General features: G+C 39.4%; 1 protein-coding gene and 2 long non-coding RNA genes across 3 annotated transcripts; all 3 read right to left on the bottom strand.

Moving 5' to 3' along the window:
* Positions 1-4,016: 4,016 nt before the first annotated feature.
* LOC103443370 (probable aldo-keto reductase 2) lies at positions 4,017-8,235 on the bottom strand. Its single transcript, XM_008382208.3, has 5 exons — positions 7,698-8,235; positions 7,097-7,297; positions 5,467-5,639; positions 5,286-5,388; positions 4,017-4,576 (listed from the first exon to the last, which is right to left on the bottom strand). The coding sequence occupies exons 1-5, from the start codon at positions 7,911-7,913 to the stop codon at positions 4,250-4,252; spliced, it is 1,020 nt and encodes a 339-aa protein (XP_008380430.3). The 5' UTR covers positions 7,914-8,235; the 3' UTR covers positions 4,017-4,249.
* Positions 8,236-9,623: 1,388 nt separating this feature from the next.
* Positions 9,624-11,495, bottom strand: LOC139190359 (uncharacterized). Its single transcript, XR_011574534.1, has 3 exons — positions 11,193-11,495; positions 10,482-10,602; positions 9,624-10,147 (listed from the first exon to the last, which is right to left on the bottom strand). It is a non-coding gene; the product is annotated as an uncharacterized lncRNA (long non-coding RNA).
* A 1,256-nt stretch (positions 11,496-12,751) lies between these two features.
* Positions 12,752-14,660, bottom strand: LOC139190720 (uncharacterized). Its single transcript, XR_011575075.1, has 4 exons — positions 14,306-14,660; positions 14,130-14,207; positions 13,960-14,043; positions 12,752-13,215 (listed from the first exon to the last, which is right to left on the bottom strand). It is a non-coding gene; the product is annotated as an uncharacterized lncRNA (long non-coding RNA).
* Between the last annotated feature and the right edge of the window lie 12,581 nt (positions 14,661-27,241).

Raw genomic sequence — 27,241 nt, 5'->3', positions numbered from 1 at the left:
TTGCTCAAAAATCAAAGAGGCACCACTCTCCGAATCTCGAGAGCCAAACTCCCAGCATGATTACTTTCTCAAAAATCGAAGAGACACTGCTCTCCGAATCTCAAGAATCAGACTCCTAACAGGATTGCTTTCTCAAAAATCGAAGAGGCACCGTTCTCTGAATCCCGAGAGCCAGATCCCCGACAGGATTGCTTGTTCGAAAACCAAAGAGGCACCGCTCTCCTAACTTCGAGAGCCAGATTTCCTTAGATAAAGCTTGTGTGCAATCTTCACACGCAACATCAGCTTTCCAGATACCACATACCACTTTTTCAAAGCGCTCTGACAAAGTTAAAACATGTGAAGCTTGCAGCTCCCACTACATTGCTATGACCAAGAAGGGTAAAGGAATAGCATTATTACAGGCACCGCCCTCCAAATCTCAAGAGCCAGACTCCCAACAGGATTACTTTCTCAAAAATCGAAAAGGCATCGCTCTCCGAATCTCAAGAGCCAGACTCCCAACAAGATTGCTTTCTCAAAAGTCTAAGAGGCACCGTTCTCCGAATCTCAAGAGCCAGATCCCCGACAGGATTGCTTGTTCGAAAATCGAAGAAGCATCGCTCTCTAAACTTCGAGAGCCAGATTTCCTTGGATAAAGCTTGTATGCAATCTTCACACGCAACATCAGCTTTCCAGATACCACATACCACTTTTTCAAAGTGCTCTGACAAAGTTAAAACACGTGAAGCTTGCAGCTCCCACTACATTGCTACGACCAAGAAAGGTAAAGGAATAGCATTACTACTTGTTGTTAGGGAGACTCCTATATATGTCGACATCCATCCTCCACGGACAGGCAGGCCTGCAAAAATGCTCAACCTTTCCTCATTTATGAGAGGGCACTCCCAACGAAGCCTCTCGAAATACTCAGCTTTCTTCCCCCCCCCCCAATAATACCTATGCAAACTAGCCACACCAGAGCAAGAGTATCTCATATCATCAGGGTCAAAAGCAAGAGTATCCCATATCATGCTTTTTCCCTATCTTTTCCTTTGCCCTTGTTCTTACCTGCTAGACAAGGAGAAAGAGAGCAAGCAGTCAGCACTTGGAATCAAGCTTCCAGTCAGGAACTGACTGCCTGGAACCCCTTGCCTGATTACTTACCTGGCATTGCTCTCGAGTACTCATCTTTAACATCTTATGCTTCCGGAAAAGATACCACATCTACCTGAGGAACAGACAGGGCAAGTGAGAAGGATACAAGGAAGCATGTGGAGACAAGCGCAACGGAACACGTGCCGATTCATCTATTACTTCGTCAACAGCAAAAGTATCTCATATCATCAAGGTCGAACGCACTCTTGATTTGATGGACTTGTTTTGACCCTCAAATTCTTGAGTCGGCCTTATACTCTGGAGGAAACCAGAAAACCCTCCAGCCCAGTTCAAGAATAAGCCTGTGGAAAGTTACTTCTTCAAAAGCAAAAGTATCTCATATCATCTCTTCTCCATTTGCTTCTCCTTATCCTTGTTGCTGTTTACGACACAAGGAGAAGGAGAACAATCAACTGAAAGCCGAAGTCGAACCTTCAATCCAGGTTGCTTGCTTGGAAGTCTGATTGCTTACCTTGTCTATTACCTCTTTCGGCAAATCTCCTAGCTCGGCGACTTGGGGGACTCCTACTATAAGGTTTTGTATCGCACTTGACCAAGCCCGAAACTACAAGTAAGCTTCAAGTGAAATTGATACATTACCTTGTGCATCTTCATCGGTTAAAGATACCACCCCTGGATGGAGGAAAAGTACTTCCAGAGAAGATGCCACAGCTACGTATGAGACAGATAAGGCAAGTGAAAATGATACCACACTTCGGTACTTAGAAGTTTCGTGATTACTCAATAGCTTGGATCTTGCAAGTCCCCAACCGAGGAGCTTCCCTCACTCGGGAACTTAGGGGAGCACTGTTTGTACCATACTTGACCAATCCCGAAACTACTGAGCATCGGTCAATGTTATACCGTTATGGACCCAGAAGAGTTTCCCTCCAACCAGGAGGCCAATCACAGCGCAACATGTGTCGACATCAGAAACCAATCATAGCACGACATGTGTCAATATCAGAAGCCAATACACGACACGTGTCAATGTCAGAATGAAACTAGAAACTCTCTTCTATAAATAGAGATCATTCTCTCACAATATTTCTTAATGTCATTTGTACTAAATCATTCACTAGTACTTACTAAAGGAGAGCTTGAACCGATGTACTTGTGTAAACCCTTCACAATTAATGAGAACTCCTCTACTCCGTGGACGTAGCCAATCTGGGTGAACCACGTACATCTTGTGATTGCTTTCCTGTCCCTATCCATTTACATACTTATTCACACTAGTGACCGGAGCAATCTAGTGAAGGTCACAAACTTAACACTTTCTGTTGTACCAAAGTCCTCGCTGATTTTGTGCATCAACACATTCCACTTACAGATCTATCTAACGATGCGTATGATTTTTTATTTTTTTTTAGTCGAGCAATAGCGTTAGTTAGTTAAATGTTAGATTAGCCACCGATGGGTTCGAATCTACGTCTTCATGTAAGGGCACAACACATTTTTACCACTGTAGTAAAAGAACACTTGCAAGTGCGTATAATTTTTTAATTTTAAGAAAAATAAATAAATTCATCTGATCTAACAGTTAAAATATAAAATCCGAAGAATTTGTACCTGGGCTTGTTATTCAAAGGCTCAATTTTACCTTCTTGCAACTACTAATGTAAGCAAAACGCCATAAACAATTTTCAACGACGTGCCACCCAAGTCTGATCTCTCCACGAGTGTAACCGACTGTTCTTCTAATTGATGTGACACAGGATATGACAAAATAAATGTAATTTTTTTTTTCAATAGTCTTGAAGTAATGAGTAGTTTAGGAAATGAATGATGAAGATTGAGTTTAAAACTCAAACAGGGAACATTGTTTAAAAAGTCGAATTACTTAGTAAGCTTAACTATTGAAGTCAAACCCGAATAATGAGCTTTAGAAATACGCACAAGAAATCAACCATATACTATAATATCAGTTGGTATTAAGTAATGTTATTTAGAAATACCAAAATTGACACACTGATACTTTTTAATGCAGGTAGATCCCACTTATAATAGTATAGCCCATTTCTATTAGGGAATGTCAGTAATTATGTTAGTTTTGGACGTCTAAATAGCATTATGATTTTGTAATAGTTTGGAGGCTTGGAGCCTTTAGTACTACTCGTAAATATCATTATCTTTTAAATGTTACGATAAACCAAATTCACTTAGTAATATAATCTAGTAGTATTCATATCGACTTACAAGTGGAACGTCTTAAGTTCGAATTTGAAGTTCGATACCAATTTTGTTATGGTTGACCTTAGACCTAGTTTGGGAGTGAGGTGCTTAAAAAAAAAAGCACCCATGAAAAAAAGCTGTGAGGGTTTTAGGTGTTTGGTAAACTGAAAAAAAAAGGCTTATTTTGGAAGCTGCAGTGAGAATAAGCTGAAATCAAAGGAAAAAGCTGAAGCTGCTATTTGCAGCTTTGGAAAACTGGCTTTTTTTCAAAGCACACGGAGCTACAGTGCTTCTTTAATGAAAAGACCCACTATTAGACTGCTTTTTTTTCCAAAAGCACTTTTACAAAAAAGTTTACCAAACACTATGCTGATTTATTTCACAGCCGCTTATTCTCACAGCACAGTCGTTTATTCTCAAATCAGCTTTTTTTCAAAGCACAGTAATACCAAACCCGCCCTTAGTCCCACTTTCTTACTTTAGTGTAAATATATCATTGTAAAGAAAAAAAAAATATCCTCCACGGTTGCAGAAATTAACTAGACGTTAGTGAACCGTTTTAGCTTCTTGAACTTATATTGACACCATTGGAAAATGTATTTTCAACCTACATCGAAAATTAGAAAACAAAACGTAATCTTGGTTTCTTGCTAGGCAATCTCATATTTTGGTTGTAATCTACTAAAAACTGGAAGTCAAAACAATTGAAGCTAAGACGCAACCATGTCCAAAATTAAGTTAAAAAGAGTTCAAAGTTTTGATACAAAAACACGAGGAAATTTGCGTACAAAATGTCTATTGTCTCAGACTCAGCCATAACATACAATGTAGCATACACTACTTATTCTCGGAACCGCAAGGATATTCAGAAGAGCATAAAATGCAGAGACAACACCATGACATGAAGACAGTGGCACTGCACATACTCATGTGGCTCTTATGAAGACAGTGGCGGAGTTTCAGAGTTCTTCCAAGTACTAAAGTCATCCATATATCTGCCTCCTTTAACCGCATCTGCTGAAGCATAAGATTCAAGCTCAGCCATTTCTTCTGGTGTCAGTTTCACAGATAGAGCTCCAATATTCTGGTTAAAATTCTCAATCTTGGTGGTTCCGGGTATAGGACACACATCATTCCCTTGGTGATGAACCCAGGCCAGTGCTAGCTGAGATGGGGTGCACCCCTTCCTTGCTGCAAGATCACTAACCCGCTCGAATATTGTTTTATTATGCTCTAGGTTCTCCGCTTGGAACCTGGGTAGATACTGCAAACAACAAGCCACATATATACAAGCAACAAGATTAATGACTTTATCAAATGGCATGATAAGCATATTCAGCATAACTTTGTAGCAACACAATACAGATTCCTCGATCGAATGTTGGGCACCAATCCCTTCTTTTCATGGCATTAACTAAAAAATAGCTGAGGATTGTCGTAAAGAAGTAAAGTAAGGCAGGTTGGCCTGATGGCAAACTGTCAATTGCCAAATGGTTAATCTACCTGAGATGAAAACAAAATTGCAAAATTGCAGTAACTTTCATAGAAATAAGGAGAGGCAGATGGGCAACCTGGCTTCAAACTTTGACTCTTCAAATTATAATGGTGTAGGACGTGAATGGCAAAAACAACCATTATAATTTTTTTTAAAGAAAAAATAATCTCATTTGGCCTTATATGCTACTCTAAGAATTTGTTACCTTAAAACATGATTATATTAAGGATGTTTATGCCTCTAACGTCGGAATAAATCAGGTCCACTTGGATACATAAGTTAGAAAATTAAACCTTTACTGCATAAGTTCCACTAGAGGAAGGCTGCTAGGAGCGATTACTAAATTTCGAGAAGTCATTTCCTAACTTGATGACTTAGGGATATATTCACAATAATAGCATGAGGATGCTACAATGTTCTTTAATGTACATGGACTTTTGTACTTCAGAATATATAATTATGAAACATATCAACAAACCTTTCGGAAATCATCATTGGCTAGATTGTCGACGAACTTAGCACCTGATGAAAAGAATCCTCTTCCTAGAGGACTGTATGCAACAATACCAATGCCAAGCTCCCTGAGAAGATAGGAAAATGAGATTAACATTGGCTGCTACCTCCTAAAACAAACTTTAGTTAGTCCTATTAAGCCTCACCGGCAAGTAGGAATTATATCTTCCTCCACATCTCTTGACCACAATGACCACTCCAACTGCACAGCTGTTATTGGATGAACAGCATGCGCTCTTCTTATTGTGGAAGCTGAGGCCTCCGATAGACCAATGTACTTTATCTTACCCTCTTCAACTAGTTTCTTCATTTCCCCAACCTTGCAAAATAGGTGAATCATGATGCACCAGTCTAGTAAGAAACGTGACATAGCTACAGCCGACAGATAATTATACCATGCATTACATAATTAGACTAATTTGGATGCAACAAAGGCACTTAAATAGAGGAGGATAGTGGCCAATCATGTTAAAGGAATGGTGGTTAACTATGAACGCACTTTGCATAATTCAAGATTTAAAGTTTCAAAAGATATGCATCTGGTAGTTATCCCAGGTCCCAACAATAGGATGCAAGCACAATAATCACCATGTTGAATAGCCATCATGTATCAAATAAAGAATTCAAATTTTATGTAGAACAGAGTTCAGACATATGATGAAGATGACACAACGCACACATATGATAAAAGCTAATAACAATCATATACCAGCCCACCTGCCTGCCCCCTCTAATATAATTAAGACCTTTTTAACTTCTTGTAGTTATAATTATTAAGAAGATTTACACAAACCAACATCTAAAGGTTGACATATATTAAGACGAGTTTAAACTTTTGTAACTCCTTTGTCATCACTTAGCATTTTGCAACTATGAGGAGAAATGTAAAGAGAAAATATTACACTCATCAGTGACAACAAGCCACCTCACGTTTGGCGAATTTTCAAGCCGAGCACGTAGGCAAATCAGGTGATATGGAGAACGTATGGCCATTGGGTTTCACATGTGAGACAATTTGCTATGATGCAATAAAGAAAGTTTGAGGTTCCACTATAAAACCAATTGGCCATATAAGGAATAGCTCAATCACTTTTAAGCTCATGCAAGGTCTCTCCTCCCATCAATGTGGGATTCATTCTCAACACTCAATTTGTTTGTACCATACTTGACCAATCCCGAAACTACTGAGCACCGGTCAACGTTATACCGTCAAGGATCCAGAAGAGTTTTCCTCCAACCAGGAGGCCAATCACAACACGACACGTGTCGACATCAGAAGCTAATCATAGCGCGACACGTGTCAACATCAAAAGCCAATCACAACACGACACGTGTCAATGTCAAAACAAAGCTAGAAACTCTCTTCTATAAAAGGAGATCATTCTCCCACAATATTGCCTAATGTCATTTGTACTAAATCATTCACTAGTACTCACTAAAGGAGAGCTTGAACCTATGTACTTGTGTAAACCCTTCACAATTAATGAGAACTTCTCTACTCCCTACTCCGTGTACGTAGCCAATCTGAATGAACCATGTACATCTTGTGTTTACTTCCCTGTCTTTATCCATTTACATACTTATCCACACTAGTGACCAGAGCATTCTATCGAATGTCACAAACTTAATACTTTCTGTTGTACCAAAGTCCTTACTGATTTTGTGCATCAACACAATTCATTGCAGACAATATAAATATTATACAATTTAGTAACCACATTGATCTATAATTGTAAATAAAAAGAGATAAAAACTTAGAAGGTGAAGAAAACATACTGTGACTTCAATGGGGACACGGGTGTCAACCCGATGCTGATAATAGAGATCAACAGAACCAACGCCAAGGCGTTTCAGGCTACCCTCGATAGCAGCTCTCACATACGCAGGGTCACCTCGAATCTCCCTCTTGTTATCCGCAAAGCTGATACCGAATTTTGTGGCCAATTCAACCTTGTCCCGTACCCCTCCCTTGAGAGCCTGTTCCTCATCAAACCAAACAAAACCCAATTCACTCCATCATCATTCCACTCAATTCAACATCAAACCAAACAAAACCTATAAAGCAATTACATATAAATTCACTACAGGAACAAGAGTAAATCGATTCGAACCCAATTCAATCGACCATTAGTTCATTCCCCCAAAAAACCCAAACACAACCCACAAAGCAAAGTTATATTTTATTCTCTCTCTCTCCTCTCTCTCTCTCCTCTCTCTCTCTCAAGAAGAACAAGAGTGAAGAAGACAAGCCAATTGATGTCATCATCAATCCATTCAGTTCAACAATCCAAACAATTCCAAATCCAAAAAGTTACTAACAAAAACTATCAGAGTGAGTGATTGTGGTTGTGAGGAAAGAAGTAAAACAAAAGTTAACCTTGCCAAGGAGAATTTCGTTGGTGTAGGGGCCGTAGATGTCGGAGGTGTCGAGGAAGGTGACGCCGGTGGCGACGGCATGGTGGATGAGAGCGATCATGTCTTCATCGGGCTTGGGAGGGCCGTAGAAGGCGGACATGCCCATGCAGCCAAGTCCTTGAGCGGAGACCTCAAGGCCTTGAGAACCCAACTTGATCCTCCTCACTACTCCTGCCATTGCTGGTTAACTGCGGTTGTTCTTGTTTCGGCCTGAATGATTAGATTGCAAAGCGAGGGAGCAGGAGATAGATATACGAAGAAGAGGGGCTGTTTAGTAAAATGAGCGAGCAGTCTGCTAATCTTCTACTCTTCTACTCTTCTGTAATCCTAAGTAAACGTAAGGGCCTGCGTCACACTGATGTTGTTTTTTTAGTCAAACCGTCAAAGGAGAAATTTTATAACAAAGTCCGATCGGACACTGTCCAAGTACCACAGCGTCACCTTTTTGTGTATTTGTCGGAATTTTAGCTTAATGTTTTAATCCAACAACCCTCAAGACGGCAAGGACGCAAGCCAAACTAAATTATTCCACATTGTTTAATACTTCGGACTTCTCTATTATTACAGTTTATTTTTTATTTTAAACAAAAAATTTAACAATTAAAATATCTGAGTAGCCAAAAGGCTTCCGTGGTAAAAAAATTAGAATTTAAATCCTTGTGGTGAAATTCTATATGCTTCAAATTTAAAATTAACATTTATGTCTACTCTTCGTTATCCCCTCAAAAAATACCTAGCAGCGCAAAACAATCAGACCCCAAACAAAGATTACATGCAATCCTCAACAAGGAGGTCCAAGATGAAATTAGGGGATTTAAAAATCACAAAAACAAACTTCTGAAACAAATCTCAGAAACAATTCCTTGGTTTCTGCTCCTCTTTCATGTTTCTGGTTTTTTGTTTTGCTTGATATAAGTGATCGAGCAACAAAGGCGCAAAGACAAAGCGTTTGTTTCATTTAGTGCTAGTCTGGCTTGAGAGACCGAGAATTTTTCTAGTGGTGGATTTTGTCTCGATAAGTCCTACATACGGTGTGCATTTTTATTTGTCCATCAACTTAGCACGATCCTAAAGCTTACAACTCTCATGGAATAGGCATCATTCGTATGGGACAGTTTAATGGAAGCGTGACGCGTCTTTTTGCTTCAGTTGGAAACTCATACTGCAGTTCATAATATACTACTAAAAATATCTTTGCTTCACTCAATGGTAAATTTTAGTACACTCCGGATATTTTGAATTCTGGAGCACCGTAAAATTTTCGTCAATTACGTTGTCAGAACTTGTTCGTGTCTCTACTTGATTCATGGTGCAAACTTCAAACAATCTTTCTTCCATTCAAGTTTCAAAAGGAGAGAATGAGCCACTTATGCGTAGGTTAATAGACTTAATATCAACAAAAATGAGACTAAAGTTCATATAGAGAAATGGTATGAATCCGTCTTCATAACTTGGCGTCATCTAAATATGCAACGTTCTCCGTTTCCTTTACGATTTTGAGATGTTTTCAGAATTTGTTATTACAGAAGATTAGCATACATATAGAATGAGAAGTCCAAAACATACATATCTAATTTAGTAACCTTAATCCAGTCACTGCAAAAAAAAAAAAAAAAAAAAAAAAAAGTCCATGCTAAAAAATTGCAATTTGGTCAAATTGTATTTCTCGTGGATCGTATTCCAATGAATCTAAAAGACAAATGGCAGAATATGACCGAAAGGAGACTTCAACAAACTAAAGATGCACTGTATCTCTTAGTCAGAAGTTATTTAGTTGGTTGAAGCCTCTTCTTGGTCATACTACTCTGTTTGTCTTTCAAATCCATTGGAATACCATCATGTAAAACACATTCCGACCAAATTCCAAGGACATCAGTTTGCAGCTATTGGATGTTTTTACACTTCCCACTAGAGCATAAGATCACTTCTAATATTTATGAGCCCATTACTAGAAGGAAATGGAAATTGAAGATCTGAAACGCTAATGAAATCTTGCCCTATCTTCAGTGTATGAATTACGTCAAAGACTTCAGGTTAGCTGACATGTCTATTTTCCCACCTGCTCATCCATAGAAGTCCAAGCTGCTCCAGCAAGTGTTCAAGTTTTACAATTTCATGCAAGAGCGTGATGGAGAATGGAAAATAGACATGTTAGCCAGCCCGAAGTTTTTGGCATAATTCATCCACCTGTGATTGAGCAAGGTCTCTTGGGGGATCTTTAATTTCCATGTCCATATTGTATTGAGCAAATACATATTACTACTGCATACATCACAACTAAAATATCAAGCAAGACTTTTTATCAAACACCTGCTGAATTTTAAAGAACTTTTCCCCCTAGAGGGTAAAGGGTACGCAGTTCTGCATCCAACTGATACTTCCTGCTTTCAGTAGCTGCTTGCCCAAGGAAACCTATTAAAAAAGAAGTCTCATATAAACATAAATCACTTTCTGTACTGTAAATATGTAGAAACGCAAACAGAAATATGCGATGAGCAACTAATGTGTTTAATATGCACACCCAAAAACAAGTTGACCCACATCTGATCTGATATACACCTGGCCTTACACCCTACACCCTAAACATCCCCATATGCTACTACAGCAACCAGTTTATATCTGAACAAAATACCTCTATTACATGACAATTCTCATTGGTCCCAATGATGCTGCAACAAGAAATGCCCAAAATGTCAAACAAAAACAAAGTGATGATTCTTTACTTTTCAAAGAATAAGGTCCTCACCTTTTGCACTTTTCAGTTCCCTGTATTTGATTTTCAGGTTGTGAAACGAAATCTTTGGCGTTACGTGCTACCTCTGCTTCAACTACTGCCTCCAACACAAGGTTTGATCCTTTAACATTTTCTGTCATCACAACCACTGGTTATTATTCCGACATATATATGTGAGACACTGAGATGAAAAGGTAAACTGTTTGCAAATTCTCAGTAAACTCTAAGGGATGTTTAGTAATAAAATGAAACTGGTATATGTGTGTGTGTCAGAACAAAGGTTTGTAGAAATAGTTTAACGTTTATTGTATTTCCAGGAAATATTCCAAGAGTATTCCTATGACATTAGTTTAAGCCCATGGCCCAGCAAATAGCAAATCAATTCCATATGGGGTATCAATTATCATACACAACTAGACTAAATGAAAGAGCAACACCTCTGTTGAAAAGGCATACAAGGGTATAGATAAAAGATGGCTAGGAAGCACAACCATTGATATGAAACCATAATTGTGAAGCACATAAACTCTTGACCTCTATGACTCAATATAATATTGGCAATACAGAAAAGTAAGTAGTTTCATACGAAGGTTTAAGGATATTGTTGTTTCTCTAGATATTGAAATGGGAATTCCACCCCCGGCTGGTACCTATGTTGTGCCCAAATTTGGACAACAAATAAATGATATCAAAATTAAGTTTTATAATCAAGAAGACTGTTACCCTTGCGAATTGGTAGCATCCCAGTGCTTTCAGCAGAAATAGGGAGAACAATGAAAAGACCACTTTCATCATAAAGGTTATCTTTCTCTGCACTGCTCTTCAAAGCACCAGTCTTCACTGTGGATGCAAATTTCTTCCTCCTTGATCTTGGACAATTTTGCACCACAAAACAATTAACACCTTAGGTTAAGGCCAAGAGCCTCACGCGCCCACGATGAGTGGGGGGGGCTTTGGCCGAAGAACCTCCGATGCCAAAGTTAGAATTTAGAGAGAAAAAATGTTTAGAGAATTTTGGGATTTTTGCCAAAGTGTTGGAATTGGCTTTTTGGTGAGAAATGAGAGTATATTTATAGGGATAGGAGGTGGCTAGGGTTTTTTAGGTTTGATTTAGGTTTAATTAGCCAATTTATTTGGCTATTAAACATAAAATGAATGTTTTGGTGGTTTTTTGTATAATTGGCTAATCAATGTCACAAAAAAGGAAAATTATGGTGAAAAAAGAAGGAAATGGCTGGCTCCCTTTGGAGAAGGGATAACCGGCCTTTAGGGTGATTTTTGGGCTTAATTTGATGATGTAATTAGCCTTTAATATATTGATTATATTAATTGGTTGAGGATGTTATGGAATGTTTGAAATAAATGGCTAATTGAATAAGGAAAAAATGAGGTAAAAACATATATGGAATGAAATAGTTTTTGAATTGTTACCCATTTTGGGTACTCCTGACTTGGTTGATGGATGATTCTCCACTGCTCGCGTGTAGGAAACCCGGTATGCCTCGAGGGTATTTTTGTCCTCTTTTGTCCAAAAGTCCACGTGTCGCCTAGTGAATATTTTTGGCTCCACATTCACAGCATCAGATTCAGCCAATTTTGCATATGCAGTTGCTTGACTATGAATATTAGGTGACTCAGAGGTTGTGAAAGTGCTATCCCGTCAAAGTCAGGTACAAAGAATTTATGATGATGCATGATCAAGCATTACGACAATTAGATAGTTTTTATCCCGGTGATTAACAATTCAAAGTACACATGCAATCGATCATAAGTAATTAAATAAAAATCACATATTCATGCTAAGGCTCAAGGCTTCACCCTAGCAAAAGAAAGTAGTAAAAATCCCTATCAAGAAAATGGCGCCGTTGCCGGGGATTATTTAAAATAATTCCTACTAATTGGATTTTCAATTCGTTATTGCTGTTTATACATATCTAAAAATAGAAATATTAATTTTCGTTTTGGTTTTATTTTTCTCAGATTACAACTCTTGGTTAATTATTTTTGTATATATCTTTTTATTTAATTGCTGATTTTGTTTGGTTGGTAAGTTACAATTTGTTTTTTTTTAGCAATGCAACAATGGAATTTGCAGTGCCCCCTGAATTCTTTCTAACACCCGGTGGACCACCTCTTTGGGTGTCATTAGCAGAAAAGGGTTATTATGGATTTAAGCCTACAGTTTGTGCTCTTTGCAACTCAAGGACCCATGATATTTTACAATGTCCTGAGAGGAAATATTTTCCAGATTATGTCCAAGAGTATATATATATGAGAATCGATTCAAAATGGAACTGGAATAATCCCCATTCAGAGTTCTACACTAAAAGTTTGAAAGAGCATCTTGGGCAATATTTCGAGCAGCTTAATGTGCCACAAGAGCTTTCGGTGGAGGACAAGCTCGCTAAATTGTTGGAATTAACTGACTTATACATTGAAATAACAAATGAAGGATTTCAAATTCAAGCAGTAAACCGTGGGAAAAGCTATGATGATCAAGAGGTTGGTGCAGGAACTGAGGAGCCATCTGTCTGTTATTCACGTCCAAAGGAGGAAACAGCCCATGATGACCTTGAAAATTCCATAGAATCTGCTCCTTCAAAAGTCTGTGTGCCACTCATGCACTATCCCGAGACTCCAAGGCGACCCGCTAAGCAGCAAGAATGCATGAATACTCTGACAAATCTAAATATAGGACAGCTGCTTACTGATTAGAAAATTTTAGCGGCGGTAACGGACAGTGCACCTGCACAGCCCATCAAATTCAAAGAAATGCCAGATGAGTCCTGCAAACAGGCAAAGATCCACAAGGAAACAAAGAAAAAGCTTAATGGCAACCTAATTCTTCGTCAAGAAATTCGGCCAATGCAGAAATTGTGGGTGTCAAATACAAGGTTTAAGTCAGTTCGACGAAGACGTAAACATTGCTGGAAGGGATCCTATTTTATTACAACATTTCATTCATATAGAAGGGCTAATATGAAGGATTCAACCACTTCCCTGAAACACATAATTGACAAACATCATCTCATTCCGTACCTACTGTTGTTGTATGATGCTATCAAGGAGTGGTTGATTATAAGAGAACAAGTGACGTGATTATCAATTCATTCCTCTACGTCTAGCTATAGACATTAACTACAGCGCTTATTGGGAGGCAACCCAATTTTTCTAAACTCTTTTCTTTTTATTTTCGTTCATTTTATTTTCTTCCTTCTAGTCTTTATCACAAAAAAAAAACAAAAACAAAACAAAAAAATCAGAAAATTGAAAAACACAAAAACAGCAATTGTTTTTCGTTAATCAGTATTTTATTTTGGGATTTACTCGAATTAGATTTTTAATCTGTGTTTTTTTTTTTTTTTTTTTTTTTTTGCAGGTTGCATTTGGACTCGAAGGGCCCTAAATATCCATTAAGCGCGCAAAATTCAACTGAATCATGCTTTTAGCAGCATTTGGGGTCATCACTGGTGGCGAATAAAATTGTTACCTCTGCATGACTCGGGTCCGCGATGTCCTCAATGTTTGTTTTGTCCTTGCTATTGTTCAGCTCCAGCTCGATAACCTTTGCACCCTAACGAGATGTACAGATTTTACACATGCGGTGAAGTTATATGAGACATGCAGTAAGAGATCAGTTATGGAGGGTTGTGAGTTTACCTTTTTGTGTTTCGGATCTGAGCTAATCGAGTGTTGTTTTTCCTTTTGCCCATTATGACTTCTGCGGATCCGACATCCCTTACACAAATCAGCCAAGCCTCTGTTAGTTTGTTTCTTTTCTGTATCAAAAAAAAAAATCATCAGATGGATTACACCAGGTTAGGGGTGATGTTTACCTCTGTGGGACGATTGGAGCTGAAATGTGTCTACATTTCCATGACCGCAATTGTTTTGGGTTGTGCAGAAAAGAGAGAGGGCTGAAAAATAAAATGGAAGGTTTGCAGGAAGAGGGATGCCGAATTGAGAAGGATTAAAAGCCTTTTTAGCTTTTCTAGAGAGAGCAGAGATATGGGGTCTGAGAGAAAAGAGAGAGGGAGTAGAGATGAAATGGGGAAATGAGAGAAGTCAATAGAGAGATTAAAAACCTTTTCAGATTTTCTAGGGAGAGGACGATGGGCATATGGGGTTGATATTAACCCTTGATTCGAATCCTATGGAGCTTCTCTTTCCGATGCATGACAACTGGGCGCATCCTCCTCTTTTAGGCTCCCTAGGACACGGTTTGAAGAGAGGGGAGAGAGCCGTTTGGGCTCTGTGTTTGATATTGACAGAGACATCAACCTGACGCCAGCTGCACGCCACTTTGACACGGCATGCCAATTGCATGCCTTTCAAAGAAGCATCCAATGTTTTCCTGTGTGTGTGCACGGGTTTTGGTGCACATGTGCTGTAAACATGGACTTGGTGTGCGAGTTGGGATCATGCCCCAAGGCTATTCAATCACTCACATCACAGCCATGTGGAATCATTTTTTCCAAGCACACAGTTTATCATTAGTCACGGCTCCATGACCTTCCAAATAAAACACCAGGTGCATGTTTTCCTTTCTTTACTTTTGTTTCTTTTGTTACTTTTCCTTGGCTTTTCTTTAGTTTTTATTATTTTATTATATTTTATATTTTTTTTAATTTTTTAATTTTTTTTTTTTTAGTTGTTATGTTTAGTCAGGTTTCGTTTTTGTTGTTTTTTTTATTTGCATTTATTTTCCACACCTTGAGGACAAAGTGTGAAATAAGTTTGGGGGTGGGAGAGTAAATTTTAGTTTTTATTTTTTTATTGTGTCAGTTTAAAAATTTTCATTCTTGTAAGTTAATATACATATATTATTTTAAACGTTAGAACAAATGGACATGGTGAAGATTAATCCCACATTAGAGTCTTTACTATTTATCGTTACTTAGACACTAATTCATGAATTATACTTTGAACTTTGCACATCACACCAACATGGTTTGTGGGGAGTGAGATTGAAACGCTTGCTTTTAGTCTAAGTTTATTTTTAATTTTTAATTTTTGTTTTAAGTAAAGTCAGTTATTAGTGTGAAAAAAAAAGTAATAATTGTCTCACCCGAGGTTTTGCCTAGTAACCGGGCCAGTCCTGCCTAATCAGCAGTGATTCTCGCGTCAAACGGTAGAGTTTTGGCATGGGGCAGGGTGGTTAGTTGGTTTCGTAGCCTTTTCAGCTTGAGTTAATAAGTCTTTAGGGGTGTTCTACACCTAGTGCCCTAAAGCCCTAGTGGTTTGGGAGTCATTGACCTAAAGCTCGCTACATGGGTTGGATCGAAAGCTTAAGTAAACCGACATTGCACGACCACTACTGTTACTGAAAAAAAAAAAATATGTTATATGAAAAAAAAAAAAAGGGAAAAATATTGGAAAAGAAAAAGAAAAATATATATGTGAAGTTAGTATGTGTGGAGTATGAATAAAGATGACAAGAGGTAAGAGTTTTAGTTGAGTCTCTTTAACTATGTTGGTTCACTTTATACCAGAGGAAGTTTGTGAATTCTTTTCTAATTGATTCTAAATGGCTTAGACTCTGTGGTGGGATTGGTTGGAACTTTTGAAAAAATGTTCTAGTTTTAAAATTTACTATGGATTGCAACTTTGAAGGTGAAAATTTTTGTCAGTTAATTTTAGCTAGTTGTTTAGTTTGTTAAGTTTTTATTTTTGTTTGAGTCTTATTTTGCTTGAGGACAAGCAAAAAGCTAAGTTTGGGGGTATTTGATGAGTAGATTTTATATTATATATTTTACCCTAATCTTAGTATATTTTGGTTAATATATTGGAAGAATTTTGATACTTTGAATTGTATTTTCAATATAGGACTTTCGACTTCCTCTGGAGAAAAACAGGACCAAATGGACGAATTTTGGAGTAATTCTAGTTGGAGGACGTTCGTGAGTCACTTAGCTTAATCGTATCAAAATTTGGGATTTTTCCACCAAGCGGTTATTTTCTGGCGATGAAATAAAGAAGCAGTGCGCAGTGCTGGAAAATGACGTTTTTGGGCTTAAATTGCGTTTTTGGAGCCCAAGATGACCTCGGATGGGTTCGTGGCCTTCTGGAGAAGTGTTCAGAATATTCCAAACATTAAATCCAGCTATATTGGGCCAGTTTTGGAGCAGCTTATGGGCCAAAACGGGGCTGTTCAAATTTTAGACGAATTTTACTATTTTTATTTAGGTTTTTTTTATTAATTTTAGTTTGCTAGGGTTTGTGTGGTGGCTTAGCAAATATATTGCTTGGCCGTCTACAGTTTTAGAGTACGCTTTATTTTATGCAATATTGGAGACAGAGAGAAGTGCTAGGGTTTTGAAGATTTTCTACTTGAAGGTGTTTTCAATCCTTTTCTTAATAGATATTTCTATGATTTCAATTATGAATATGCGGAACTAATTTCTTTTGCTAGGGCGAAGCCTTGAGCCTTAGCATGAATATGTGATTTTTATTTAATTACTTATGATCGATTGCATGCGTACTTTGAATTGTTAATCACCAGGATAAAAACTATCTAATTGTCGTAATGCTTGATCACCATTAGGATCTTTAGAAAAGTAATTTGATGCAATTTTGGTCGGAAGGTTCCCTGAAATTGACCCTGAAATTGACGCTGGCTCACTGACCTTTTCAATAGGATTTTGAAAACGAAGAAGATGCCAAATAAGTGGCGAAAGAGCACTTTGGTGCCTATCTACAAGAATAAGGGCGACGTACAAAATTGCATGAACTATAAGGGTATTAAGCTAATGAGTCATACAATGAAGCTCTGGGAGAGAGTCATTGAGCATAGATTGAGGCAAGAGACACGGGTTTCGGACAACCAATTCGGGTTCATGCCAGGGCGCTCAACCATGGAGGCAATCTATCTCTTACGAAGATTGATGGAAAGATATAGAGATGGGAAAAAGGATTTACACATGGTCTTTATAGATTTGAAAAAAGCGTATGATAGGGTCCCAAGAGACATTCTTTGGAGGATTTTAGAGAAGAAAGGAGTACGAGTAGCATATATCCAAGCTATAAAGGATATGTATGAAGGAGCAAAGACTGCCGTAAGAACTCATGAAGGACAAACCGAAAGCTTCCCTATAACTATAGGATTACATCAAGGCTCATCCTTAAGTCCTTACCTTTTTGCGTTGGTAATGGATGAGTTAACAAGACATATTCAAGATGATATTCCTTGGTGTATGCTTTTCGCAGACGATATAGTGTTGATAGATGAAACTCAGGAAGGGGTAAATGCGAAGCTTAACCTTTGGAGAGAAGTGTTGGAATCTAAAGGTCTTCGCCTAAGCCGATCAAAGACAGAATATATGGAGTGCAAGTTCAGTGCAAATGGAGGCCAAAATGAGTTAGGGGTGAGGATCGGAGATCAGGAAATACCACAAAGCGATTGTTTTTGCTACTTAGGATCTATCTTGCAAAAGAACGGAGAATTAGATGGAGATCTCAACCATAAAATACAAGCTGGATGGATGAAGTGGAAGAGTGCATCCGGCGTGTTATGTGACCACCGTATGCCACTGAAGCTCAAGGGAAAATTCTATAGGACGGCAATAAGGCCGGCGATGCTGTATGGCACAGAATGTTGGGCGGTGAAGCATCAACACGTACACAAAATGGGTGTAGCGGAGATGAGGATGCTTCATTGGATGTGTGGGCACACGAGAAAGGATAAGATTAGGAATGAGGATTTTCGAGGTAAAGTAGGAGTAGCCGAAATTGTAGGAAAATTGAGAGAAAATCGGTTACGGTGGTTTGGACATGTGCAAAGAAGGCCTACTGACGCTCCGGTTAGAAGATGCGACTACGGGACAGAGGTTCAGGGCCGAAGGGGTAGAGGAAGACCTAGGAAAACTTTGAAAGAGACTCTAAGAAAAGACTTAGAGTATTTGGATCTAACGGAGGACATGACACAGGACCGAGCACAATGGCGTTCTAAGATTCATATAGTCGACCCCACTCAGTGAAGAAGGCTTTGGTGTATTTAACACAATACGTTGAAATGAAGCAAAGCTTATTTATTGATATCTCCGATAAGTTACAAATATGTACATATACATGAGTCAAAATAAATAAACAAGAGGGAGCCTTCACAAAGTTTGCTTAGGAGAAGTCTCAGCAGTCGGTAGAGCCCCAGAAAGAGAAGGCACCAGAGGGGTATCATTCGGAGCCTCAGTACTGGACAAAACCTTAGAAGGAGGAGGCATCGGAGGTTGATCATTCGGAGCTTCATTACGCGGTACAGCCCCAGAAGACGAAGGCAATAAATGCCTTTAGAACAAACCCACAAACCGCTAATGATCAAGTAAAACCTGACCATCATATTCCTTCATCTGGTCAAGCTTCCTCTTCATGTTTGTAGCATAGTCATGTGCGAGCCGGTGCAACTGTTTATTCTCATGCTTGAGTCCTCTAATCTCCTGTTTGAGACTCATCACTTCAGCCGCCAATGATTCAACATGGCGGGTTCGAGCAAATAGGCATTGGGCCATATTAGACACAGAACCTGCATACTAAACACTTAGAGCCAGAGAATCCTTAACAGCAAACTCATCAGACCGTTTGGAAAGTAGTCTGTTATCTTTGGGAGTGAGAAGGTTCCTGGCCACCACCGCAGCAGTCATATCATTTTTCATCACGGAATCCCCAACGGTAAAAGGACCAGTAGGGGATAAGAAGGATGGGCGCCATATGTTGTCTGGAGAAGGCGTGGCTACCTCTTCAACAAGGTTCAAGTCAAAACGACGGTCGGAGGGGCCAGACATTTTCAAAGGTGTTGAAGAGAGAAAAGGTCGGACAAATCAAGATCTTAAAAGTGCAAGAAGGGAGCTTCTACTGGTGAAGATTCAAGTGTGCTTTGGAACTTAATGCCAGCCTCTATAAAAATCTGCACTCGACGGAGCTTCAGAAATCGAAGAGGCGTTTGCTTTCTCAAAAGCTGGGCTGCTCAGAGACCACGAGGGCCGATCTCAAAAATTGAAGAGGCGTTTGCTTTCTCAAAAGCTGGGCTGCTCAAAGACCATGAAGGTCGATCTCAGAAATCGAAGAGGCGCTTGCTTTCTTAAAAGCTAGGCTGCTCAGAGACCACGAGGACCGATCTCAGAAATCGAAGAGGCACCTGTTTTTCTCAGCCTTGTCAGCACCTGTCACATGCACACTCGGCTTTGCTGAAATTACGGGCATTCTGTTGAAGATTTCTGGTGAAGTAGAAAGCACGTGAATCTTACTGTTCAATCATCCACTTTCCACACGCACTATCAGCTCATGGGTACCACAGATAACGTTGCCAAAGATCTCTGACAAAGTTTAGACACGTGAAGCTTGCAGCTCCCACTACATCGCTATGACCAAGAAGGGTAAAAGAATAGCAAAGAAACAGCACTAACAAAGTTTAGACACATAAATTTTGGAGGTCTAGCTACCATATTATTACCCACAAGGGTAAAGGAACAGCACCACTGCTGGATAATTGGAAAGTCCCTATGTGTCAACCTCTGTGCTCCGTGGCAAGGTAGACTAGCAAACATGCCCAACCTTTACTCACATTCGAGAAAACACTCCCAACAAGATTGCTTGCTCCAAAATTGAAAAGGCACCATCCTCCGAATCTTGAGAGCCAGACTCCCAACATGATTACTTTCTCAAAAAATCGAAGAGACACCGCTCTCCGAATCTCGAGAGCCAGACTCCCAGCAAGATTGCTCTCTAAAAAATCGAAGAGGCACCGTTCTCCGAATCTCGATAGCCAGATCCCCGACATGATTGCTTGTTCAAAAACTGAAGAGGCACCGCTTTCTCAACTTCGAGAGTCAGATCTCCTTGGATAAAGCTTGTCTGTAATCTTCACACGCAACATCAGCTTTCCAGATACCACAGACCACTTTTTCAAAGTGCTCTGACACACGTGAAGCTGGCAGCTCCCACTACCGTGCTATGACCAAGCAGGGTAAATGAATAACATTACTACTTGTTGTTAGGGAAACTCCTATATATGTCGACCTCTATCCTCAACGGACAGGCAGACCTGCAAAAATGCTCAACCCTTCCTCATATCTGAGAGGGCACTCCCAACGAAGCCTCTCAAAATACTCAGCTTTCTTTCCCCTCGATAATCACTCTGCAAACAAGCTACACCAGAGCAAGAATATCTCATATCATCAGGGTTAAAAGCAAGAGTATCCCATATCATGCTGTTTCCCTGTCTTTTCCTTTGGCCTTGTTCTTACCTGCAAGACAAGGAGAAAGAGAGCAATCAGTCAGCACTTGGAATCAAGCTTCTAGTCAGGAACTGACTGCCTGGAACCCCTTACCTGAATACTTACCTGGCATTGCCCTCGAGTACTCATCTTCAACATCTTATGCTTCCAGAGAAGATACCACATCTGCCTGAGGAACAGATAGGGAAAGTGAGAAGGATACAAGGAAGCATGTGGAGACAAGCGTAACAGAACACGTGCCGATACATCCACTACTTTGTCAACAACAAAAGTATCCCATATCAACAGGGTCGAACGTACTCTAGATTTGATGGACTTGTTTTGACCCTCAAATTCTTCAGTCGACCTTATATTCTGGAGGAAACCAGAAAATCCTCCAGCCCAGTTCAAGAATAAGCCTGTGGAAAGTTACTTATTCAAAAGAAAAAGTATCTCATATCATCTATTCTCCTTTTCTTCTTTTTATCCTTCATGCTGCTTGCAAGATAGGGAGAATGAGAACAATCAGCCGAAACTCGAAATCAAACTTCTGATCTGGAACTGATTGCTTGGAGCTTTGATTGCTTACCTTGTCTGTCGTCTCTTTCAGCAGATCCCCTAGCTCGGTGACTTGAGGGACTCCTACTACATGGTTTGTATCACGCTTGACCAAGCCTGAAACTACAAGTAAGCTTCAAGTGAAATTGATACATTACCTTGTGCATCTCTACCAGTTAAAGATACCACCCCTGGATGGAGGAAGAGTACTTCCAGAGAAGATGCCACATCTACCTATGAGACAGATAAGGCAAGTGAAGACGAGAGCTTGAACCTATGTCATTTGTACTAAATCATTCACTTGTACTCACTAAAGGAGAGCTTGAACCTATGTACTTGTGTAAACCTTTCACAATTAATGAGAACTCCTCTACTTCGTGGACGTAGCCAATCTGGGTGAACCACGTACATCTTGTGTTTGCTTTCCTGTCTCTATCCATTTACATACTTATCCACACTAATGACCAGAGCAATCTAGCGAAGATCACAAACTTAATACTTTCTGTTGTACCAAAGTCCTCACTGATTTTGTGCATCAACAATCCTTAAGTCCTTACCTTTTTATGTTGGTAATGGATGAGTTAACAGGACATATTTAAGATGATATTCCTTGGTGTATGCTTTTCGCAAACGATACAGTGTTGATAGATGAAACTCAGGAGGGGTAAATGCGAAGCTTAACCTTTGGAGAAAAGTGTTGGAATCTAAAGGTCTTTGCCTAAACCGATCAAAGACAGAATATATAGAGTGCAAGTTCAGTGCAAATGGAGGCCAAAATGAGTTAGGGGTGAGGATCGGAGATCAGGAAATACCAAAGAGCGACCGTTTTTTCTACCTAGGATCTATCTTGCAAAAGAACGGAGAATTAGATGGAGATCTCAACCATAGAATACAAGCTGGATGGATGAAGTGGAAGAGTGCATCCGGCATGTTGTGTGACCGTCGTAGGCCACTAAAGCTCAAGGGAAAATTTTATAGGATGGTAATAAGGCCGGTGATGCTGTATGGCACAGAATGTTGGGCGGTGAAGCATCAACACGTACACAAAATGGGTTTGGACATGTGCAAAGAAGGCCTACTGACGCTCCGGTTCGAAGATGTGACTACGGGATAGAGGTTCAGGGCTGAAGGGGTAGAGGAAGACCTAGGGAAACTTTGGAAGAGACCCTAAGAAAAGACTTAGAGTACTTGGATCTAACAGAGGACATGACACAAAACCGAGCGCAATGGCGTTCTAGGATTCATATAGCCGACCCCACTTAGTGGGAAAAGGCTTTGTTGTTGTTGTTGTTGTATGAATTTAGAAAACCATTAATTACCGAATTCTTGTATAGATTGCCATTCTAACCAGTAACCACTACTACTGACTACCGACAAGGAAAATAAAAATCTGATCGAGAAACTAAACAAGGGAAACGATTGAGGACCCTAAATTCAATTTGCTTTCGTTGCAGTGGCTTTCGAAAAGAATCAGTGAGAAACATATGCAGTTCATCAAGCACTGATAGAGACTCTCACACCCATTTCATCAAACAGTTAGCAGGCGAGTTTTCACATGCATTATCAATTGATCATCACTTTTTTTCCACAACTTTTTACCAAACTGCAACAAAAGCAACTTGGTTTTCACCAAGTAAACACATTAAAAAATGAAAATAAAAATCGAGAACCCAATTGGTCTCCATCCATTTCGGAATCATGGAAATTACTTAATGAGAGAAAAAAAAGACCAATAAAAATCCATGCATAGTTCAGATTAATACAACGCAAAATCAGATACCTGTATGGGTTTTAAAGGAGATTCTGCTTCAATGGAAGAGGAGGAATTCATTCACTGGGAAATGGGATTACACTCAGAGGGCAGTGTGGTTAATGGTTACCGGCATGGTGATTGTGGGCGTGGGGCGGAGGTATGTGAAGAAACTAGGGTGGGTTGAAAAACGAAAACCGAAAAAAACCAAGCTGAAAACCAAACGAAGACCGAAAAAACCAAATTGGAAAAAAAAAACCGAATCGAATTTGGTTGGTTCAAAAACCGAACTGCACCGATATATGAAAATCATGTATAAATCCTCAAAACCTCGTGGCGTGAGAATTCAGACCCCTTCCGTCCAGGTTGGGGATAGTTGCTTCAAGCCAACTTGACTGTGGATTTTGTGTTCCTATAATTGTACGAGTACGTTATCTATAGGTATTCTAATATTCAATGCTTTATAAAATTTCTAAAGTTTACAAACCCTAGCCTTCACTCCCATTTTGAAACACTCTCTCCGTCTCCTCATCTGCTTTCTTCCTCCCTGCTTCCTCAATCTCTCTCTCTCCTTCCTCTCTTCCTCCAAATCACTCTCTCTCCAGTCTTTTCCTATCCTCCTTGCGGATTCCTTCTTCCAAACCATGATTTTCCCTCACCCCTTTCGAATCGAAACTGTCACAACTCGTCCTAAATTATTACTATCGACGATGTAAAATGACGGTTTTATCCTTGGACGTTAAAATTGTAGTGTGTGTGTTATGCTTTGAGACTTAGATGATATTTTCTTTGGTTGGTTGGTGACCCACGTGGAACACACATACACACTTTCACTCTCTCTCTCTCTCTCCCCTTCCCGTGCACTCTCTCTCTCCTCCCTCTCGATTTTCTCCTATTTCCGTCAACCTTGTACGAATGAACGTCAAGTTCACCATTCACGCACGGATCAACGTTAAAAAGGTAAAGTTCTTGTTCCCTACAAGCTCATGAGTCCATTCGTACCATTATTAGGACCTGAAAACCTCAAAAACCCTGAGAACTCTAACCTCCGATTTGGTGCATTGTTCATGCACACGTAAATGTGAAGGTTTCAGTTGATTTTAAGCTCACATGGAGCTTTAGAAGGCCCTCACGAAGCTCGGAGAAGAAAAACCAAGCGATTTGGACGTTGGGATCGTCAGTTTCAAGTTAGGCTGATTTTCCTCAAATTTCTCCGGCGAGATTCCGTGATCTTTGGGGATTTAAACAGGTAAGGAAATGTTCTACAAGTTAAGAGCTTCAATTTGGTACTGGTTTCATGAATTTTGGTTGAAAAACGAGTGAGATATCAAGGTTTAAAGAAATTCCCAGTTTCCGGCGCCGGCAACGGTTGCCGGAGTTCTGAGGTAAGGGATGACGGAATATTCCTAACGGAGTTGGTTAGTTTTAACGGTTTCCGTTACTTTTAACGAAATATTCTTAACGGCGTCACTGTTACCGTCAGTGTGCCTGGCACGTGCCCACGCGTGGGCGGCATGTCTGGCCGTGCCTTGGTCGGCGCGTGGGTGGTCAGAAATTTTTTCTAAAAATATGGGGATGTTCGTGAGGTTGTGTAGATCACGTTGGTATATTCAAACACCCCATTTGAGCATTGTATGAGAAGTTATTAGCTAGCTTTGTTTATGTGCCTTAAATAACATTTTTATAGTTATTTCGCATATAGGGGAGGCTTATCCCGAGGACGAACGCAGTCAAGGGTGACTCGAGGGCTACGACCCTTCGACATACCAGTGAGTGGGCTTTTGGTTTTCAGTATATATTTATATACTTGATATTTTCCCAGAAAATGCGTTTAAATGAAAGTATGCTTTGAATGCCATGCATCTAAATTTATATTTCGTATATGAATTAGTATATGATACATATATATTATTATGGTGATGTGGACGCTCAGGTAAGCCCAGGTGAGTTATGAATTGTGAATGTGATTAAGATGATGATTAATTGAGAAGCTTTGAGCTCATAAACCTGCACCTAGGGTGTTAATGATTAGTCAGAGATATGACATAGGTCTGTTATTATAATGTCACCTCCTGCACCATATGCTCACATTAGATCTAAATTAGGTGCACAATCTTGTCGTACAGACCATCATAGGTGGTTCTGACTCGTAGGTGACTAGCAATTTATCGCTCAGCTATTATGAGAGAATAGTATCGAGCATAATTATATTACACCCAGTCTTTGTTGGAAATATGCCCTGAAAGTCAATCTTTGGAAGAAACCTTTCAGGACAATGAATGGATGTATAGATGATTCTTGTACATCAAATGGCATAGATACTAATTAGGACTATCTTAACACACGATATATGTCCTAAATAGTGAATCCATGGACAATGGATTGATGGAAGAAGTAATCTAATGATGTTAGACTACAGAGACCTTCTTCACATAACCACCATGTCCAAAAGGTTCCTGGTCATAGGATTGTCGGAGGGATACTGACAATGCATAGACTGGTACATACTATGTCCGCTTCAATTGGAAGGATGGAAAGTCTCGTCCCATTCATGTAGTGACACTAAGACAGGTATGTAGGTGCTCATTAAGGGAATGAGTTCACTGAACACAATCAAACGAGAGTACTTACATAGAGGTCTACTCACATGTCAAGCAAGTAACTCTAATGGTTGGAATAATGTAAGTAGTCCTTTGACCTGAGGCATCATAGTTGTCTTGTGGTTAGGTACTTGATCTTTGATTATGTAAAAGTCACTCCATCCGCGGGTGTCCACGGCATAGTTGGGGTTAAGCCACTTAGTCATGGAGGCAAGTGAATGCGCAACAAGGAATCTCTAATCCTCGTTAAGAAAGGATGAATACTCTAAGATATGATTCAGGAATCTTCGGCCGAAGTATCGAGCGTAATAAAGGAAAGCGTTCCTATACGACTCAAATGAATCATATAAGAAGGAATAATCACATTAGGGGTTTGACATAACATATCCATACCCTAGTAATGTGATTGAGAGTATTGTTTTAGAGAATGATCGAATTACATTGTAATTCCAACTGAATAGGTTCTCCGAACAAATTCTACATTAACTTGGGTAGCCATGATATATGGTTAGATGTCACTCATGACTTGTGAGTTCTTCTAGATGATTAAATGTAGTCGTCAAAAAAGAAGGAGAATTAAAAGTATGTTTTAATTCACTAAGTGATTGGATTAAAAATAATCAATTGGATTGGTGCCAATCACCTCACTGCCTTGCTAATTAGAACCTAAAATGATTGTTCACCAATACACTCTTGTAGTGAGTAACTAATGGATGATGGAAATAATTAATTGGATTAATTAAGTGTTGTGATTAATTAGAATGTCTAAAGAAATCATAAAAGCGATAAAAGATCGTTTTGGGCTTAAAGAAAAGTTCGGGTCTAATTGGGCCCATTGGGCCTAAACCCATTGGGCTTTTATTCAAGCATATGATGACTTGAAATAATAAAAGTACAAAGCCCAAACAACACTAAAGGGGCCGGCCAAAGGAGGGAGAGAGAGAGTCAAATGTTGACTTGTTTCTTTTTGGTTATAAAAGGAACTTTATAGCACAAAGTTTTATTAGGGTTTTTGAAGTGTTAAAACAACAAAAGAGAAAAAGAAAATATCTCTCTCAACACTCAAAGGGCCGGCCACCAAAGGGGGGTTTAGCTAATCATCTTCTCACCCTTTTGGTTATTCCTTCATCCTTCTCACTACTCTAGTGGGTGAGGATCTTTAGAGGTCTTCAACTTTGGAGACTTAAGGAGAACCAAGGAGCACTCATTCTAACAAAGTGGAGGAGGCAAGGAGGGAGGCTAGGCTCAAGGAGTTCCAACAACAAAGGGCTTGGAGGTGGTCCATCCTTGGTCTAAAGTCTAGATCAAGAGGTATAAAACTACTCCTACACTTTGTTCTTCAATAAATTGTTTTTGATGCATCTTACATAAACCTATGCATCTTGAAGGGGATTTGCATGACTATAGCTTTGATATTATTTGATAACATGCTTCCGTTGCTTTCGTATATAAATTTTGAATTGTATATGCATGCTAGTCACTAGAAATCCCACATGAAAACTCATTATTTTCCCTTCAGTCTTGTCGTACAGGCCCCTTTTTAGTGGTTCCGACTTATGTGCAGTGTAGTGCCATATAGGTCATAGTAGTGACTCCGGCTAGATTGACTAATGAGCTATGAATTCAGCCGTACAGATTTATGCAGAGGTTCCGACTAAT

This window comes from Malus domestica, chromosome 13 (genome assembly GCF_042453785.1).
Source record: "Malus domestica chromosome 13, GDT2T_hap1".
Taxonomy (NCBI): domain Eukaryota; kingdom Viridiplantae; phylum Streptophyta; class Magnoliopsida; order Rosales; family Rosaceae; genus Malus; species Malus domestica.
This window is presented reverse-complemented; position numbering and strand designations above follow the sequence as displayed.